General features: G+C 42.7%; 1 protein-coding gene across 2 annotated transcripts in view; it reads right to left on the minus strand.

Moving 5' to 3' along the window:
* Positions 1-3,937: 3,937 nt before the first annotated feature.
* Positions 3,938-18,804, minus strand: part of LOC120458534 — a 31,188-nt gene continuing 16,321 nt past the window's right edge. For both annotated transcript variants that reach the window (XM_039646211.1, XM_039646212.2), the window contains exons 3-4: positions 7,047-9,017; positions 3,938-6,091 (exon numbers count right to left, since the gene is read on the minus strand). In XM_039646211.1, coding sequence (XP_039502145.1) covers positions 4,915-6,091; positions 7,047-8,947 — 3,078 coding nt within the window. In that variant the 5' untranslated portion in view covers positions 8,948-9,017 and the 3' untranslated portion in view covers positions 3,938-4,914. The remainder of the gene's footprint in view (positions 6,092-7,046; positions 9,018-18,804) is intronic.

Here is an 18,804-nt window from a genome sequence, read left to right on the forward strand (position 1 = left end):
AATTCAAGTGACATTTAAGGGTGCACTTGATGTATCCCACTCCTGGCGGGCTAATCAATAAATGCGATTGCCATTAACTTTTCGGGCGCAACTTTTACCAGCTCGCTTGTGTTTCGTTTGCGAACGGGGGACGAAACTATTTTTCAATTTTCGCCGCTGCAAAAGTTTTTTGTTCGTACAGCTGCCTCGGAAAGTAATGCAACATCCATTAAAAAGCACGACAGCAGCGGCGTCGAGTGAAGGGGAAGGATTGAACGGGCAGGCAGCAAGCACATTAAGCAGCCGGCAGCATCCTGGTTTTGAGTCCGCCCTTCTCCTACCAGATCGATTGCCAATGTGGCCAATTGAAAATAAATTCGAGGCAGAAAAGTAATGAAACAGATAAATATAAAAACAATATTTTTAAGTATAGGTAATAATCGATTTTCTAACACTATTTTACTGTCAATATATCTGATTCTTTTTAAATAAACTTGCCGATGTAACCAATTAAAAATAAATTAGAGGCAGAAAACCACTGAAACATTTTACTGCCTTATGTCTGTTTCTTTTTTAAGAAAACTTTCTATAGATGGCAATTTAATTCAATTGTGCATTACATTTCCTTACATCTCAGTGCATTACAGTGTTTTTCTATCACTCCCCTTTTCCGCTTGCAATAGGAAATATTCATGGTCAAGTGTGGTACCGACCAACGCTATGACTTCCCACGTAGATAAATCAATACCCTTACTAGGTTCATGTACACTATATTTCTTTTCTACCAAAAATATTGGCCACAATGAGAATGATGCTGGCTAAAAATAGACAAAGCAACTGCAAAAAACACGATGGAGCTGGCAAGCTGAAACTGAAACAGGTAGCAGCTGCCTGGCGCTAAAGTGCCAACTTATGCCACGAAAATGCTTGACTATAATGGCCGTTGGGGGGGCTTGAAGAATGGCGTTGGGGGTGGCTGGGTGGTGGGCGGCTTGCAGTTGTGCGATGCCACCACAAAGGCCGCCAAGATGACGACAACGACGACATGCAAAAGTGGGACGAGTGCTGCCTGTGCTGGTGCGTCGGCATTAAGTGGCATGTGGAAGCGGCTACAAGGACACTGATAATGATGGAAAAATTCCCTGTGCACATACACATAACACACATTGCTCTGTTCCTCCGCTCATCGCTTTATCAGCACAAGGAGTCAACTAGTTGGTACTCAGCTTGAAAATGCTTCAACGCTTTGGCTACAGCTCAAAAGGAACCAAAGGTCCGTATTACACATATCAAAATAGTAGTAATTTGGGGTATTGTTAAATTTAACCGCTATTCAGAATGCAGTAATTATTTAGCCGATTTATTTGTAGATTTAAATGTTATACTTTTACTTTTTGAATAATGTATAAAGAATAATTGCATTCCAAAATGAAACCTTATTTCTGGTTAAATAATTAGTATATTGCCATTTTTAATAAGATTGAAATGTTTTTTGTAATATAATGCGTATGGGGTTAACATACTGTAATATAGGTTTTTATTTACAGTGTGTAAATATTAAAAGTATCCATCGCAGCTCGGCACTTCCAAAACCACAAGGTCACGTATATATCCCAAATACCCTGCGCTAGCCATATATATGCACTGGCAGCCGCAAGACAGTGACAAAAGGGCACTTGCCGACCATCCTCCCACTGCCTCCCACTACACCCACCTCCTGGACCTGTGTGCCTCTGACAGGAGCAAGCCCGGATAATGGGATGAGGAAGTGGGCGTGGAAGGAGGGGCTACGAAACGAAATCGACCTTGACTGACAGCTTGACATGAACTCGACTGCTCTCGACGTTGTTGCTCTTTACTCTGCTTTACGCCGAGATCCAGCATCGGGCTCATTATTTTCGCTTTAGCTGGACAGCAGGTGGTCAGGTGGGTGGAATGTAAATGGCTTTGCTCTTTAAAGCCGACAAACCGCAAGGGCTTGGTGTGCATCTGGGCCCGGTCCACGGTAACTAAATTCTACCAGTTAACTTACAGCCGGCTGATGGAGTCCCTTTAAATGGCCAACCATTTTCGGTTACTTTTGCCTTCTGACACGTCTGCGTGCTTGAAATTCATAAGCCCAGTGAGTTTTATCAGCCAGTCATAGCTTAATTACATGTTATTCATGTATAAATCAAAGCAAAAGAAACGGAGTTAATATCACGGAAGAAAATTAACTGATAAAAAGTTCGGCTGAACTGGGCGTAAAATAATATTATTAGGTTTAATAATTATACCCGTTACTCGTAGAGTAAAAGGGTATACTAGATTCGTTGAAAAGTATGTAACAGGCAGAAGGAAGCGTTTCCGACCATATAAAGTATATATATTCTTGATCAGGATCAATAGCCGAGTCGATTTGGCCATGTCCGTCTGTCCGTCCGTCTGTCTGTCCGTCTGTCCGTCTGTCCGTCTGTCCGTCTGTCCGTATGAACGTCGAGATCTCAGGAACTACAAAAGCTAGAAAGTTGAGATTAAGTATACAGACTCCAGGGACATAGACGCAGCGCAAGTTTGTCGATTCATGTTGCCACGCCCACTCTAACGCCCACAAACCGCCCAAATCTGCCACGCCCACACTTTTGAAAAATGTTTTGATATTTTTTCATTTTTGTATTAGTCTTGTAAATTTCTATCGATTTGCAAAAAAACTTTTTGCCACGCCCACTCTAACGCCCACAAACCGCCCAAATCTGCCACGCCCACACTTTTGAAAAATGTTTTGATATTTTTTCATTTTTGTATTGGTCTTGTAAATTTCTATCGATTTGCAAAAAAACTTTTTGCCACGCCCACTCTAACGCCCACAAACCGCCCAAATCTGCCACGCCCACACTTTTGAAAAATGTTTTGATATTTTTTCATTTTTGTATTAGTCTTGTAAATTTCTATCTATTTGCCAAAAAACTTTTTGCCACGCCCACTCTTACGCCCACAAACCGCCAAAAACTGTCAGTGTTAAAGACTCTCCTTTGCACTTCCACTAGCTGAGTAACGGGTATCAGATAGTCGGGGAACTCGACTATAGCGTTCTCTCTTGTTTTATTTCATTTTTATTTTCCGTAGGCAAGTTGTGTGACTTAAAAAATGTTGTAATGCTTGTTTATAAAAATTAAATATAATTTAAATATATGCTATCATATAGTAAAAAAAAATATATATAAATTTGACAACGTGGATTTAATTTCTAGGTAATCTTTGACTCAGCTGCGACCTTAAAATATTTACAGCCTATGCATGCTTAAGTCGGGCCTAAAATATTTATGGGCTCATGAGCGAAAGGCTCAAATGAGCTATTGATGACGAGGCCACAGGAGGATTGTCCCCGATTCGGGATTGCCAGGGCGATTTTCATTTTACACTATGTATCCTGGAAAAGTAGGCAACCGCTTTTATTAAACTGCCTGAGGCTAAAAGACAAAGTCAAGCTCTCCCCTGTGCGACATTGTGTGTGTGCGAGCGCGCTTAAATGCGAAGGATGTGGTGTGCGGAGAGGTATAAAGAGGCTATCATGTCGTCGTTGTCGTCGTGCCAAAGGTTCATAAATTCGTTTTAATCCTGCTTTATGGCGACATCACATCGAACATGAACTTTAACGCGCATGTGACTACGCCGGCGGCTTCATTTGCATTTTACAACTTCATTTGGCAACCGGAATGCGAGGCGAAAAATAAAAGAAAATGGGCGCCGAACCAATTGGCGTAGTTCTGCTGTGTGAAGAAGTCCCTCCCCTCAATTTTGTGGTCCGAAATTATTGTTTAATCTTGACCAACGCCCCCGCGAAAAGTGAATGTGGCACGACAAGCGGCAATTCAGAAAATTTTACCCCGGATGTAGACATTTGCACGCCCCTTGATTACCCATTCGATCCAGTGAAACTCGTTCTGCTTTTTTGTTTATTTTCTTTTTCAATTCTCAACTAATTTTATTTTTGCGTTCTCTTGTTGTTTGGGTGAAATGCTTTCGAGTTTTAGTTTAGTGACACCCTAAAATACGTTTCGGTTTTTGTTTTCATCGTTTTAAATTACAATTTAGAGTTTGGATCTAATTGGCGAACAATTTGTGACCTGAACTGCGAAACTGAAAAACAAACATCTAACAATCAAACAATATGTCAATCTATCGATCTGCAGTCTGTGCCAACTCATACTTATGATAATTTAGGTCATCTATATTATCCTTGTTTATATTGAGATCGCTTAAAGTACAAAAACACTTGTAGTTAGACTAACACGAGAGTTTTATTTTGGGGTTCTAGGATTAAGGATTCAATATTCAATAGGTGTTTTCGTGAAAGTATTTTTTTCTAAGGGATTGCTGTCTATACACTTACAATATCTTATGTTGTCCGACCTCCGGCTTCTCCGAATCGTATTTAATATTGCATAGTAGCGAGTATAAAGAGTGGAAAAGTGTTTCTATAATACAACAGAGGGGCTGGGTATCGAACCAGTTCAATGTCCTCTAGCTATCTAGCTAACTATGCAGACAAATGCATTAAAGTCGACCGGGAGGAGCTTGCAGGGAAAATGTGTATTTCGTTGTTGAAAAAGTGATAATTTACAAAACCAATTATAGGCTGAAGGTAACATGGATACCGTCAACTCATGAGTAAATGTTAATGTTTTACTTTTAATAAGAGTAAAAATAGTAAAAATGAATTTCTTTTATCTCTGTTTTCTTTTGTTGAGCTGCAATTTAAACAATTTATAAGACTTTAACTAGCATTAAGAATGTATATAAAGTATATAAAATATATGCATTAAATTATAAGCTTCTAAATATTGACAAGAGACTCTGAGATTCCTGCAAGCTCATGCCCTCTTTGGCGGACCAAAGTGTTTCGAAGTCTTCTCCTGTCCTATCACTTAATCCATCGGCTGTACACGATTGCGATTAGCTCTTGAAAATATCCTGACCCGGCTGTGGAGAGGCCGGAGATCCACCTGAGCCATTAGCACCACCACTGCCGTCTCCATTCAACCGCTTCAGCATGGCGTTTCGGTGTAACCAGTAGGGCGGTGGATCGGGTGGTTGTCCTGGGAGTAGGGTCTTTGTCTTCAGATTGCTGGTCGCCGGCGGCTTTGGACTGTGCGAGGCTGCACTGTACATCACGGGGTCCGCTAACTGCGCAGCCGACTGACCAATGGCCACTCGCAAAGGAGTCTCCTTTTTTCGGATTGTATCGCAGGTCTCCTTCATTTTGCACAGCTGATCCTGCAGGTTACGGTACTCTTCCAGAAATCTCTCCAGCTGCGCGGCATGATAATCATAGGCGGCCACTGATGAGTTAGCCGCTCCGGCGGCCCTTGACGCTAGGGCTGAGAAGTCCAAAAGGGGCGTGGCCGCACTCGACAGAGATCGCTGATGCTGCACCGGACTCGAGGGCAGACTGGGCTTCTGCCCCAGGTGACCCGGCAGCGGACCTGGCAGATTGCCCTTATGGGCGCCACTTTGCACCAGGTTAAGGAAACTATTGGCCCGCTGGCCGCCGCCCGTGTAGGTGGCCGTGCTCGAATAGTTGGCATAACTCGATTCCGCAGAATACCTTCTGCCCAGACCCATCGCTTCGTTCAGGAAGCTTCCATCGCCCAGAGTGCTACTACCATATTTACTGGAGTTATCCGCCAGCAGGGGTGATTGACTATCCGAGGAGTTGCGGAAGTACTTTCCACTGGTCTTTAGTTTCCGGGGGAGAGTGCACAAGCCCCCATTCGGAGTGGGCGTGGCTTGGGCATACCCCTGACCCCGACTTTCCTGCTGCGCCTGCGCCACCGCATACTTGGCTATATCCAGCAGATCCGGATAGTTGCTATCGAACAGGTCGCTCTCCTGCCCCTCGCTACAGAACACCGAGGTGGCGATTTCGTCTGCCGGGTGGTTTCCATAGTGGGCGTATGGCGTGGCCTGTGTATTCAGAGACGACGGTGCCGCCGAGGTCACCGGTTTGCTGTGCGGGGAATTGATCTTGGTGGTGGCAATGGGTGTGGTCTTCCAGGTGTGTCCGGCATAGCCCGCTAAGCGGGCAGCAGCGTCTACTTGGCTGGAGATCGAACTCGATGCGGAATCGGTGCTGAAGCAAGAATAATAAGATAAGATTAATTTTAATTTAAATACAACTTTATAAGCTGCTAGGAAATATAGAACAAGGGCTGGACGAGAATACATTTTGGGAAAGAATAACTATTTTAGAAATGAATAATAATAACTTGTGTAATTCAAAAATCAATTAAAGTTGTCCCCTCTTGTGTTTTTCAGCCCACGTAGTTGCCTAAATCCTTTATTGGTTAAGTGCTTGACTTTTCAGATTCTCGTTACTCGGCAGTGTCCTCGTCCATGAAGGTAGCCGGCACCGCACATTCATTAACCCGCACTCGTACTCGCAGCCGCGGATGAATTCCTTTACATGACAAGCGCCAATCAGGCAGAGTGAGTTCTCAGTGTGCCCGAAATAAACCACTTCTCCGTCCGGATCGTGTGTTTGAGGATGTGGATGTGGATGTGGTCTTGGATGCTGAAGGCTGGGGGCGGGGGGCAGGACGTTGAATGTGGATGTGCTCGCATATTTCGCGCGTCATTAGCACGCGCGTTCTCATAGTCGCCGGAGATGGATGCGGATGGCTGTTGGGCAACGGGCGTGGACGTGGGGTTTTTCGGAATGGAGGCTCGAGCTCAGAGTGGAAGTGTCAAGTGTTGCCCATAATACGGACGCAATACGGAGATCCGGGCGCTCCGCACTCGAGCATGACAGCTCTTTGACAGGGACACGGACGCCCGGTCGGGGGACAATTGCCACTCGAAGTAACGAGAACCGCAGAAACAAAGGGCACCCGAGGCATACACTGAGTGAAGAAAACGTGGTAATTGTAATGAGCTAATATAATATATAGATTTGTAACATTCAGTGAAATCTAACCATATATTGAACACCAACAAATGAAATTAAAAAGGATCAAAAATTAAAACTTATTTCCATGTTTTCAATTGGAAGTATTCACCCACTTTTCGCCCGGTGTTGGGCAACTTACCCGCCGATGTCGATGAGGCGCGGTATGTGCAGATCCGTTTCCTCCAGCGGTGCTGAATTATTCGCCCCGGATGCGGAGACAACATGGCCCTGGGAGCCCTTCCTCTGCTGATGCTGCTGCTGCTGATTGGGATGGGGGTGGTGCTGGCTAGCGGGTTGTTGCTGTGGGTGGTGGTGCAGCTGTTGCTCCTCCTCCTCGTCATCGCAGTGGGTGGACACGTGCAGGTAGTCCCCATTTCTCCGCTGTACACTTCCTGCACTCGGATTTACGATGGCAGCCGCCTGCCCGGCATCGTTGCCATTTAGTGGCGTATGAGTTGCCCGCAGATAGCCCTGCTCCTCGGTCTCATGAAAGAGTCCGGCCCCAGTGGCACTGCCGCCTCCGCAACTAGCCCCTCCCCCCAGATCCGGTCTCGTCCTGGCCGTCATCTCGATCTTCTCATAGCTCTCACTTCGCCTCACCGGAGGTACAGAGTTCCAGAGCCGCAGCTTTCTTCGTCTTTGCAAGGAACACAAGCAAATGGCCGCAAAGGAGGATCCACCCACGAGGAGCAGGGCGGCTACAGCCCCCAGCAGGATAATTCTTACGCCCCAGGGAGCTTCCGGGGGTCTTCGGGATACAGCCAGAGTCACACTGGCCTCCACTTTTCCAGCCTTATTTTCCGCCGCACACGTATATATCCCGGCATCCTGCATGTCAGCCGTGAGAATGGTCAGGTTCGAGGCATTCCTCAGCATGTTTACCACATAGGTCTTCCTCCCCTGAGTAGCTGCCGCTGTTCTGGGCTCCGAATCGGAGTCACCATCGCCGCCAGCACTAAGATTGGCTATCAGTCGGTTTTTAAGCAGCCACTTGACAGCCGGTTGGGGTACTCCTTCCACGTAACAGCTCATGGTTATGTTTCTGCCCTCCACTCCGTGGGCTGTGGTGTCCGTGGCAACAATTTGTGGAACACAAGCAAAGTCGTCTACATCGAGCTTATCCCAAGCCCTCCCGGACAACCTTGGAGGAGACTCACATGTTGGCGGTATGCCACTCGGTATATTCTGTTGCAGCATCCAGGCCCTCAAAGGACGCAAGGAGCAGCTGCAATTCCAGGCATTGCGGGCCAACTCCAGGCCATGCAGTGAAGCCAGCGAGGTGATGGTGCCACTCCTAACCTCGCTCAACCGATTGCCGTCCAGTTTCAGCCACTCCAGACTGCTCTCGAGCCCGGCAAATGCTCGCACAGCAATGTGCGACAGGCGGCAGTCGCTCAGCTCCAGCTTCACCAGTTGTGGGACATGACCAAATGCATCGTCCGGCACCCTCAGTATTGGGTTGCCACTCAGTCGGAGCTCCCTTAGCTCTGAGACGTGGTAGAGGGCCAACGAGGGTATGGCCGAGAGCAGGTTCTGGCTTAGATCCAGCTCCACCAGGTTGATCAGCTTACGGAAGGCATGGCGCTCGATCAGTCGGAGGTGGCACCTGGCCAGGTACACCTTCTGCAGGTTGAGCAACTGGGCCGCCGCGAAGCTATCGTCGGGTACTACTTGGATCTCGTTTCCGCTAAGGTCCAGCAGTTGGGTTCCCGCGTCCAGCGGCTGCGGGATGTGGGTTAGGTTGGCGTTAAGGCACAAGACGGACTCCTTACCGCTCTTCCATTTGCACTCGCACACCGCTGGGCACTCGGCCCTCAGCTGGCCCAGCTGGGAACAGCAGCACAGCAGCCACAGTAGCAGGTGCAAATGGAGCGGTAGGCGGGGGCGCAGGGGCGGGTGCAGGCGCCGCTGGGGGCGTGGCCCTTTTCGACGCACCTTCGTCGCCAGCGTGCGGCGCTGGGCGCTGTTGTCGCTGGCTATGTCCTGACCGCTGGGCGGACCCGGAGCCTCCAGCGTCGCGGCTGCTCTTCCCGCTGCCATCGCATACTCGGACTAGAATGATTCCGGATGAGTAGCCCGATTGGTATCCTGGTGTTGTGCCGCCTCAGGTCTACAAAGAGCAGGAAAATATGGAATATGGTTAGTGCGGACAGCTTAATGAACTAAAGTAAGGGTCCCTTTATATTCCCGTTAATGCACCACTATAAATAAATGAGCAAGCGATCAACAAAACGAGTCAGCTTACATTGTTAAGCCTCCTTGGTTTTAACCAATTTTTTCCCATATTTTATATAATATTTTGTTTTATTCTTTCTGAATAAAATCATGACCTGATATTTTTATTTGATATAATTATTTTTTTAGTAACTTAGTAACATTTTTTTTGCCAGTGACTTCCTAAATCCCCTTGCCTTGGCCACATTAAGTCATAACAACACCCAGCCAGGAGTTCGCAACAGATTTTCCATTCCCCCTCTACCATGCCAAACTTTGGCATAGCTAGAATTTCGGGTTTTTTTAGACTTTTTGTTTTTGGTTATGCCCCGCGGTTTGTTTGACTTGGCTGGAGTCTCAAATCGCCCACTGCGATGTGCGTGTGTATGTGTTTGTGCGGCATGTTGCAATTATGGCCGTCAACCATGCAAGCCAAACACAACAAGTTCCCGGTTTTACCCCCGGCGCGACACTGTCTCCTGCCTGGCTTAATGCATGAAATTTGCATGCAGGCAACGGGGCGTATGCACAACATTTTGGCATTTCCGCGTTAATTTTTCAAGCCCAAACCGCATGCCTGCGAGTTCCTTTCTTGGTCGCCTTTTCGCTAGGCACCTGCGCTCCATCTAGTGTAGTACTTCTTGAGCTATATAAATTTAAAATTTCATATACATAGGTATTTAGGTAACATTTTTAAAAGGATACAAGTACAATAAAAAGCATTATATATAAAGAAACTATACATTTTGTAAATAACTCATATCTCAAAATTTGTTTTAAAACACACAAAAAGAGTCAAGCGAGTATTTTTGTGCAATGGGAAACAGCAAACTATTTATTATTTGACAAACGTTTTTTCACGGATTTCGCAACGAAAATCGACTTGTTTACTACCCGTTGGCATTTCACTGGAATCATTGATTCGATTTCAAGTGGCAAATATCGAGGCTGTTGCAAGTGTCTGTTGGGCAAATCGATCCAGTGATGCCTTAATTATGGATAAACGATGCATACATACTTAAATCAACCTGCCCGGCTGGTTAAATACTCAATAAGGCTCAGAGCAGTTGACTTTTGGATAGGAAAGTGAGTTTTTTAAATTAGGACTCCAAAAAGAAGCAGAGTGAGAAACGTGAGCAGAAACCGCAAAGCAAACAAAATGCTTGCAAAAACCGCGATGGTGTCGAAATGAAAGGGGGTGTGAGTAAAATGGAATGGCTTTGTCACTTACGTGGGGATGTGGGTGTGTGTGAGTGTGAGAGTGGAGGGCGTTTAGGGGTCAATACACTGGACTACAGCCGCAGAAATGAAATGAAGTTTTTGCATGTAGCTAAAAATACTCAGCTGCATTCTTGCTCGGGCAAAACAAAGAAAAACGAGTACGAAGCAGATACTGAAAAAGGGAAATACCCGCAGACACAGATACATTTACGAGTGTGTGTATGTGGCTCTGTGGTTGTGGGATTGTCGTTGCCGTTTATCATATGTGAGCACTACGCCGTGAAGTATGCAACATGCAAATGCAAATGCTGCTGGCTGGCTGGTTGGTTGGTTGGTTGGTTGGTTGGTTGCCTTTGTTGTGGCCTTTCTTCGGCGCCCCCTTCATCAACCAAGTCCAAGTCGTGTTTGTTCTTCTTGTGCATTTGCTGCAGACACTAATCCTATTTATGTTGCATTGCAGCGGGGTTAATAATTTCATTTCCAACTGCAGAACTGCGGTGTCCGCTGCAGTTTTCCATTGCCGTTGTCGCTTCCAAAAGCCGCTTTCCCTGCTTATGACATACGATACGTGCCCGGAGTTTGGGAAACTTTCCATGGAGTTTGTCAGTTCTTTCTGACGCAAACCAACACACACAAAGACATACAGAAAATCGGGAGCAATGACCCCTGTATAGGACGGCGAAGCGGTGAGATTGGGACGTTCAGCCCAATGAATCTCGCATTACAACTCACAAATATTATATGTCACATGTCACTGATTGAAATTCTATATCCAAGCCTTGCATAGATATTGTGTTCTTCAAACAAACACTTAAATCCGAACTCAAGAAGATATATTATAATATATACAATTTGAAAGTCAGTTATCCGTTTTATATAATAATTAATTTTTAAGCAATATTATTATTGTTATTATTATTTAAAAAATGGTTGTACAATTATTGAAGGCCACATTAAATATTTTCGTCGAACAAATGTGCCCAAAAGAAAATCCCTATTTTGTCGGAATTACTTAAACTAATCCGTTCCTATTAGAAGTCCATAAGTTATGCATACTCGGTGCGAGATGTATTATGTGACAGCTGCCAAATGTTGGCAAACTTGGTTTTTGGCACGGATTTTTTGCCAACTTTTGTAGTTCCTCTCTCGCACACAATCTTAGCCCTTGCTTTAATGTAAAAATAATGTCCTTTCGGGCCGCATTGATTGCAAATAAATTACGCACACACAGAGGTGTCGGGGCAGAAGAGGGGATAAGGCTGAGCTCGGCTGGGAGAACAGATTAAGTGGCCCAAAATGCTGCCATCGTTGACTTCATAAAGCCACATATACACACACACAAAAGCATACAAACAAATAGGGGAAAATGGGAAAATCCGGTCTGGCCAAAATGGCAGAGCCATTAATTTCACTTTGGCGCCGCGATTCGTTTGCTGAAACTTTAATTAGAAAATCCCGGCAAAGATTTTTGTGTAATTTTCCGAGCTTGAATGCCTCGACCAAGCCTGAATTTCCACTCGACGAGCTGCTTCGCACAGATAATGAAGTTCTTTCTTCCACTTTCCTTGTATTCTTTGCATTCACACTTCCGGCTTCATTATGCGCAAATTATTTTAGCTGCACTTCTCCAACCGATTTTCCTCCCCCTAGGATTGGGGCAAATATTATTTCACTTCTGCTGTTCGGAGACTGTGATAGTGAATTCGCATTTAATACCCTTACTCGAAGTCCACTATCTATCTTATGTCTCAGCCATTTCTATAATCCGCGTAAATAGTGGAAACTATTGAAATTTTTAACTCAGTTAAAAGTGTTGCAGTGCAGTTATACGAGTAGGTTTGGTTAAACTAAAAGAAACAAATTTTAAAAAAATTCAGTTTGATATTCTGCATTTTGAATGGATTGGTTTTGCACATTTATTGTTAAAGATTAAAAATTCAGACTTTTTTGTTTGTCTTATGTTTATCTTACTAACAATCCGATTTTGTCTCTGAAAGAGCGTTTGGGATTCTGCTCATTATCACCAAAAGAGCAAGCGGAGTTAAAAGTAATCTCTAGGCTATTCCCTCCAGCTCGCTGTCATTATTCATTTTTGTGTGTATTTCTTTTTGTGCTGTGTAACCTTTTTTGCCGCCTTGTTTTGCAGCTGTAAAGCAATTTCGCAAGCATAATAGACCTTACCAGCTAAAAACAAAAAAGGGGAAAAACAACTAGCGAATGAACTAGTGAGTGGGGAAACTTCGAGCAAAATGCCAGAAAAATAAAAAGCAAGAGCCGCGGTAAAGCAGTAGCTAAGCGTTATTTCTCAAGAGTCTTGGCTGAAGGAGAAGTCTCGCGGGAGCCTGGGATGTATGTTTTTCCCAGCTTTTTCCCTCAACCACGACCTGCGGTCAGCTGCAGTTTCAGAACGAATTCCCAAACTAGGCCTAGTCCTTGCTCTCCCGCTATTTGCTTCGCTGCATCCTTTCAACTACGCCGACCCTAGCTCGCTCTCGTTTTCGTCAAGGACCACTTCACTGGCTGTTGTTTGCTATTAGTTGCTTTTCTTTGTCAACATTTGTCCTGCCATTTGCTGTTGATTTTAAGTGAGGCATTCCTGCAGGGGAACCGAAAATATGCCAAAAAACCTCACTGGATTTAATCACCCGGTTCGTCAGTAGCAGTACTAACCTTTAGCTCAAATAAGTAAAAATAAATTTACAATAAACATAAATTTTAAATACTTATTTTATGAAAATTACAAACTTTTAAATACATTAAATTTTATACATTTTATTTATCTTATAGAACTATATTATAACATTTTATGAAAAATAAAACGATTGCTTTAGCAGTTATGTTTATTTATATAAATTTATTTAAATACAAGTGCACGTGAATACTTATAGAATTCTCTATTATTAAGAAATATAAAATTTATCGAATTTAATTCCCTTGGGCATTCTCCATAAGTGAATAATTTTTTCTTAATCGACCAAAAGTCAGGCATGAGAAACATCAGATGAGAAAGAAGTTATATTTATGCATTACAAGTAGTCGCACTCAGACTTAAGTTTATATTGAGTTTGACATTTATTGGGCATGATAAATCACTCGTGATGGTCTGGCACAATCAATAAGGTAATTATTACCATAGGCAAATATAAATTTATTGCCATTGATAATGGGGTTAGTGTATTGTCAACGCTGTGAAAGTTTTGTGTGCAGCAATTAAATAAGCGTTTATCTTGACCCGGTCATAAAAAAGTTGTTGGCTTAAGTATCCGATAAGCATCCTTGGCTTGGGAAGCCTCCCAAACGTGTGTCTTATTAAGCCATAAATAGAGAAATAAAAGTTAAATTATAACCGTCAGCTAGACAGGCACGCGCACCTTTTCCGATCCCTATACCATAAGCATCCTTGCACAATAACCAATAATACCGAATGCCAATAAAAGTAAACAGCCCGAACCAACAACAACAACAAAACAGAGCCGCAGGGCCGCCCGCATATTACGTATACGCACACACCAGTACACGTTTACAATATCCTTAACATAAATATCCAAAAATACTGGGGGTGCTTCAATTTTACGACGATACGGAGTCAAGTCCTTCTGACAACGTGTTCAATTGCCGCAATAAAACTTCTTGATAATATGTGAAAATCATACAAAGCACAATATTAAATTAGCCCACAACGAAAATGAGAACGGCATTGACGACAACAACAAGAGAGGCCCAACAAAGCACATCGTACATTAAATTGTGGCCATGGACCATAAAATGTGCAAATGTCAGCCAAAAAAAGCCAAGAAAAGTTGATCAGCATATTTTTAGGCCGAGAAGAGGGCGTAACCAAAATCAACTGCCGCAAGGTAAGGCCATAGAATCGAATGGTTCCATTTCAATGTGGGAGTTGTGTGATGCCATTCCATTCCGACAAACCGACAGAGGGATGTATTTTAGAAATTAAATTAATGTTTGCAGATATTTTGGAAGGACGGTCGATTGGGCGGATGATTTTTTGGGAAAATTCAGAGAACCAAATCCGCATTTTTGTCTATGCTAGCTGGGCCATCGCACCAAAAGCCACAAGTATATTATCGCTTTTTGCATATTTAAATGGTAAATGTTGTTGTTAAATATCAAAAATTTTTCATGAGTTGTCAACCCACAGCCAATTAGTTCAAACCGAACCAAATTAACTTATCCAACCGTAAGGATCTTCAATTTCACCAGCACTGAACGTAATTCAATATTCCATTTTTCATTGGGCAAGCATTCACCTACATTTGCTTGAACAAGATGCCAACCTCAATCAAAACAAATGAAAACAGCGCGGCACTTTATTTGTTGGCTGTGTTTTGGACACACCGAACTTTTGTCAGCCGAAAAGTTTCGGGTGCCAGGAGCCCGAATTGGTTTTGTGTGACAGTTATTGATTATTTAGTCAGAGTCCTCGCTGATGGTCTGAAAATGAAATGGAGTGGCAGGTGAGGCTGCTGGGAAATCACCGAAATTGGAACAGATTTCGGGATCGAAGGCTGCAACAGCAGCACAACTAATTGTCCAGACTCAAACTGAAATGCCATGGCAACGTCGTCGAGGACGAGTAGATGCAACTTTAATGACGGAAAGAGGGTTTTGGCCAAGTAAAGGATTTTGGTCCGGAAATTTGATTTGCTTTTTCAGCTGAATGTGGCAAGTTTTCCACAAAAAATGCACACAACAGCAGCCCTTGGCTAAATACAGTTTTCCCTACGCCAAAGGACTTTCAGCGCACAAAAACTCAATAATAACATAATATATACACATTCCGGTTTTTTCCGTTTTCACTTTTTTGTTGGTTTGCGATTTCCTAGCGCGTTTTCACGCCAGGCTGATTCGATTTGCACTTCAATCGGTGGTTGGCGGTCACAGGCTTGCGGATCCTGCAATATTTTTAACTGTATGACGATGCCAACGATTGGGTCAAATTCCATTGAAAATTACATTCAGTTTGCGCAAATAGTTACCAAATCCAAATGCAAAATTACACATGCATTCTGTAGCCAAGCATTTTTTAGAAACGGCTATTATGCACAAATCAAACATGCTGATTCTTGATTGTATTTCTGCCAAGTATTTCCATAAACAATTTATTTTTGCTGACTAATTTTGTTTAAAAAAATTAAATTTAATTTAAAAAATTTAAAGCTAAGCTAATCCAAATGTATCATCAACATGACTCCTAGAAATCCTAATTAAGATGTATTTTTAAATGAAATATACTTCTTTTGTTTTCTAAAAATTATATCAAGCATTTGACAGTTCATTTTATAAATATGATCATCACTATCATGGAGTTTTAGGGAGATTATCTTGACCAATTATAACAGCTGAGCCAATCCAAGGTATTTCTATATCAAACATCCTTACTGCAGGGAAGCTGGTAAAAATCTTAGTAGAAATCCTTTTATGACAACAAGGAAAACCCAGACAGTAACCGACTTGATTGCATTTCCTTTAGCTTCCACCTGCCTGCCGTCTGCAATTCTGTTTTCAATTTCCCTTATATCGGCCCGTCTTCCAGCCAAAGAGACAATATTGCCTCTGGCATTGCACACAGCCGTTGACTTTTCCAATTGCAGCATCAACATCAGCCGTTGGAAACCCCACGGCCCCATTCCTCCGCCCACCCAGCTGATTGCTCCGGGAAAACTTTGAAACAACATGTAGTGGCTGCTAAACTAACAGATAACAGAAAACGGATAGCGGATGGCGGATGGCGGAGCACTCTCCTCCAGGTTCGTCAAGGATCCCGACTCTCCTAACATTTCTACTTTGTCGCAGGCAGTCCCGTTTTCAGTTCAATGGCAATAATCAGCCAAGCCTTTGTTTATTAGCGCTGCCAGTGACAAAAAGAAGTCCTTGCGGAGGGATTGTGATACAGATTGTGCAACTTTTTGTTCGCAAACAATCTTGATTATTTAACATTGTTTAGTTAAACAGGAAACAAATTTAGGTTTAGAATTAATAATCGTTTGATTTATTAATATTTGATTTGATCGAGTAGATCGAAAGGATTAAGTTCCCTATAAAATAAAACACAGTAAGGAAAATTAAAAAACATAAATTATGACCAATGAATAAGAGTGCGAGATTGCATATCAATATGTAAGCTTGCTGTGTTTACAGCTTATCCTGCTGGGAACGACATAAAAAAAGACTCTTTATGATTGTCATCATTGAGCTCACTCGACGAAATGAAATGCAAACACATATCAGACCATTTCTCATAATTGAAATTGTAACGGATCAGAGAATGCAAATAAATACACTTCCCGATCCTCGCCCCATTAAAAGCCTTTCAATGCTTTTCCCACCCATCTATTGTGCACAGTCATGAATTATTGGCCATACAACCCATAATCTACCACCCTAGCAGCCTCTCGTTTTTTTATCCAATGTTTTTTGTCCTTATAAAGGACTCTCTGGTGACCCACATGGCATTTTTCAGTTGTTAGTTGCAGTCAATTAAATGCAACGGATTATATCAAAATCTTTGCTATTTTTAATAAATATGCAAACATTTGCATAGAACACGACCATAAAAGAAAGATAGCCAGCAACGAAAAAACAACCTTTTTTATTGTTGGCCCGGCCACGAATGGCAATTTATAATAACCTTTCTATTTTATAGCTTCAACAGCGACAATCGACAGGATAAAGCTAACAACATTTTGCAGGACAAGGACTAAGCCCGCTCAAAGCCCACTGCTGGCTGATGGAACTGAAGAGAAAGCCATTTCCCAGGGACTGGCATTAGTTTGGCATAAATTTAAGGGCTTACCCACCTCTATTTTTGGTTATTTATGCTGCATAACAAAGCGTCCGCTCAGAAAGTATTTAAATATGCATATGAAATGTTGGGCTACATCGGGGATTAGTACAGTGGATTATGCCTACAAGGGAATTCATTAAAGCGTTATTTTCTTTTGTATGCTTGGTTCACAAGCAATTTAAATCGAGCGCTCGAAATAAATATTTGTATTTAATGTTGCTTTCAACTAAAACTCACTTTAATAAATTCGATAACTTCTTTGCTCTTCTATAAGCAAACACAGTGGGCTGTTTGGTATTTTCGGCTCATACACTGCATTATTTCGTCTATGCCTATCGTCTATCGAAATTCAGTAAATTATACATACATTATAATTACCTACATATATCATAATGGTGTCATTCAATAGTTAATTTTGTTCAAACACATATGTGTATATCCTCTAACAGTTTATATTTATGGGTTATACCCACTGTAGATCCTGAGGTATTGCCAATATAGCATTTTTAATACCTTTTTGCTGTATGCACCGGCACAAAAGAGCTTCACACCTGACCACACACACACACACAGGTACAGTTCCTCCCCATTTTCCAAGCTACCCAGATTTCCATGCCACTGTTCCCATATGTATGAACATATATATATATCGGTTATTTGCTTTTGTTGTTGGCTTTTGTGCTATGTGCCTGAATGTTGCTGGCGTTGTATTGCTATTGAAAAGCATTTGGTCATCAAATATGTATATGCATACTGCCATATATTCTACCTATTCATATATCAATATACATGCAGGAATATGTGTGGACCGGCTTTCAGGTCAGTGGATCAAAAATGCCAAAGACGACTTACAAAAGTTAAAAGCAGGCTGGCCATCAGCATCGATATGTGGGTATCTGTATTTTCCTCTGCATACATATATAAATACGTATATGACTGTACTCGCCCCCACATCTGTGCTCCACTTTCGCTTTTGTGCTTGTGCATTTGCCATAATGGTCCAACTTTCGGTCAAGTGGAGGCCTTTCCCGAAGAAGGCCTGAAAGGCGAGGGTCAACAGCTGTTCGATGGGCAAAGAAAAGTTTTACTCGAGCTGTAATTCATTTTCCGAGGGAACTTCTAAAGTTATTGGAATTTGTTTTTCTTTTATTTCAATAAATATATCCTAATTGAATGAGAACTTTTATTAAGAGAAATCAAAATCAACTTTTCAACGGCATAAATCAGATTTGTGGGCTTAAGTATTTGAACATCTTTGCAGTCTGCATTACCTTATTTATAATTAATAAAACTATGAGTGAACTGAAATCAATTATGCCTATGTATATCAATCATAGCTCCTTATTCAATTGGCGTCTTTGCCAAATGCAGTAAACTCTAACAGTGAATCCCTTATGTGGCAAAGACTAAAACTCACCAGGTTTCCATTTTCCGAATTCTCTAAGAAGCCAATAAAAGTCACAGACAAGTCCCAATGCCAAGGGCCAATCGCATTTTCCACCCACAACCCCTTGCATTACCATAAAAAGCGAATGCAGTTTGGGGCTACACACGAAACGCATTTGTATGCACTTTTGCTTTTCCCAGCCAAACATCAGCCGGCGAACGCAACACTAAGGCGAAAGTGTTGTTCCTCCACCTTATTCTAGCATCTGCA

Source organism: Drosophila santomea, chromosome 2L (genome assembly GCF_016746245.2).
Source record: "Drosophila santomea strain STO CAGO 1482 chromosome 2L, Prin_Dsan_1.1, whole genome shotgun sequence".
Lineage (NCBI taxonomy): Eukaryota > Metazoa > Arthropoda > Insecta > Diptera > Drosophilidae > Drosophila > Drosophila santomea.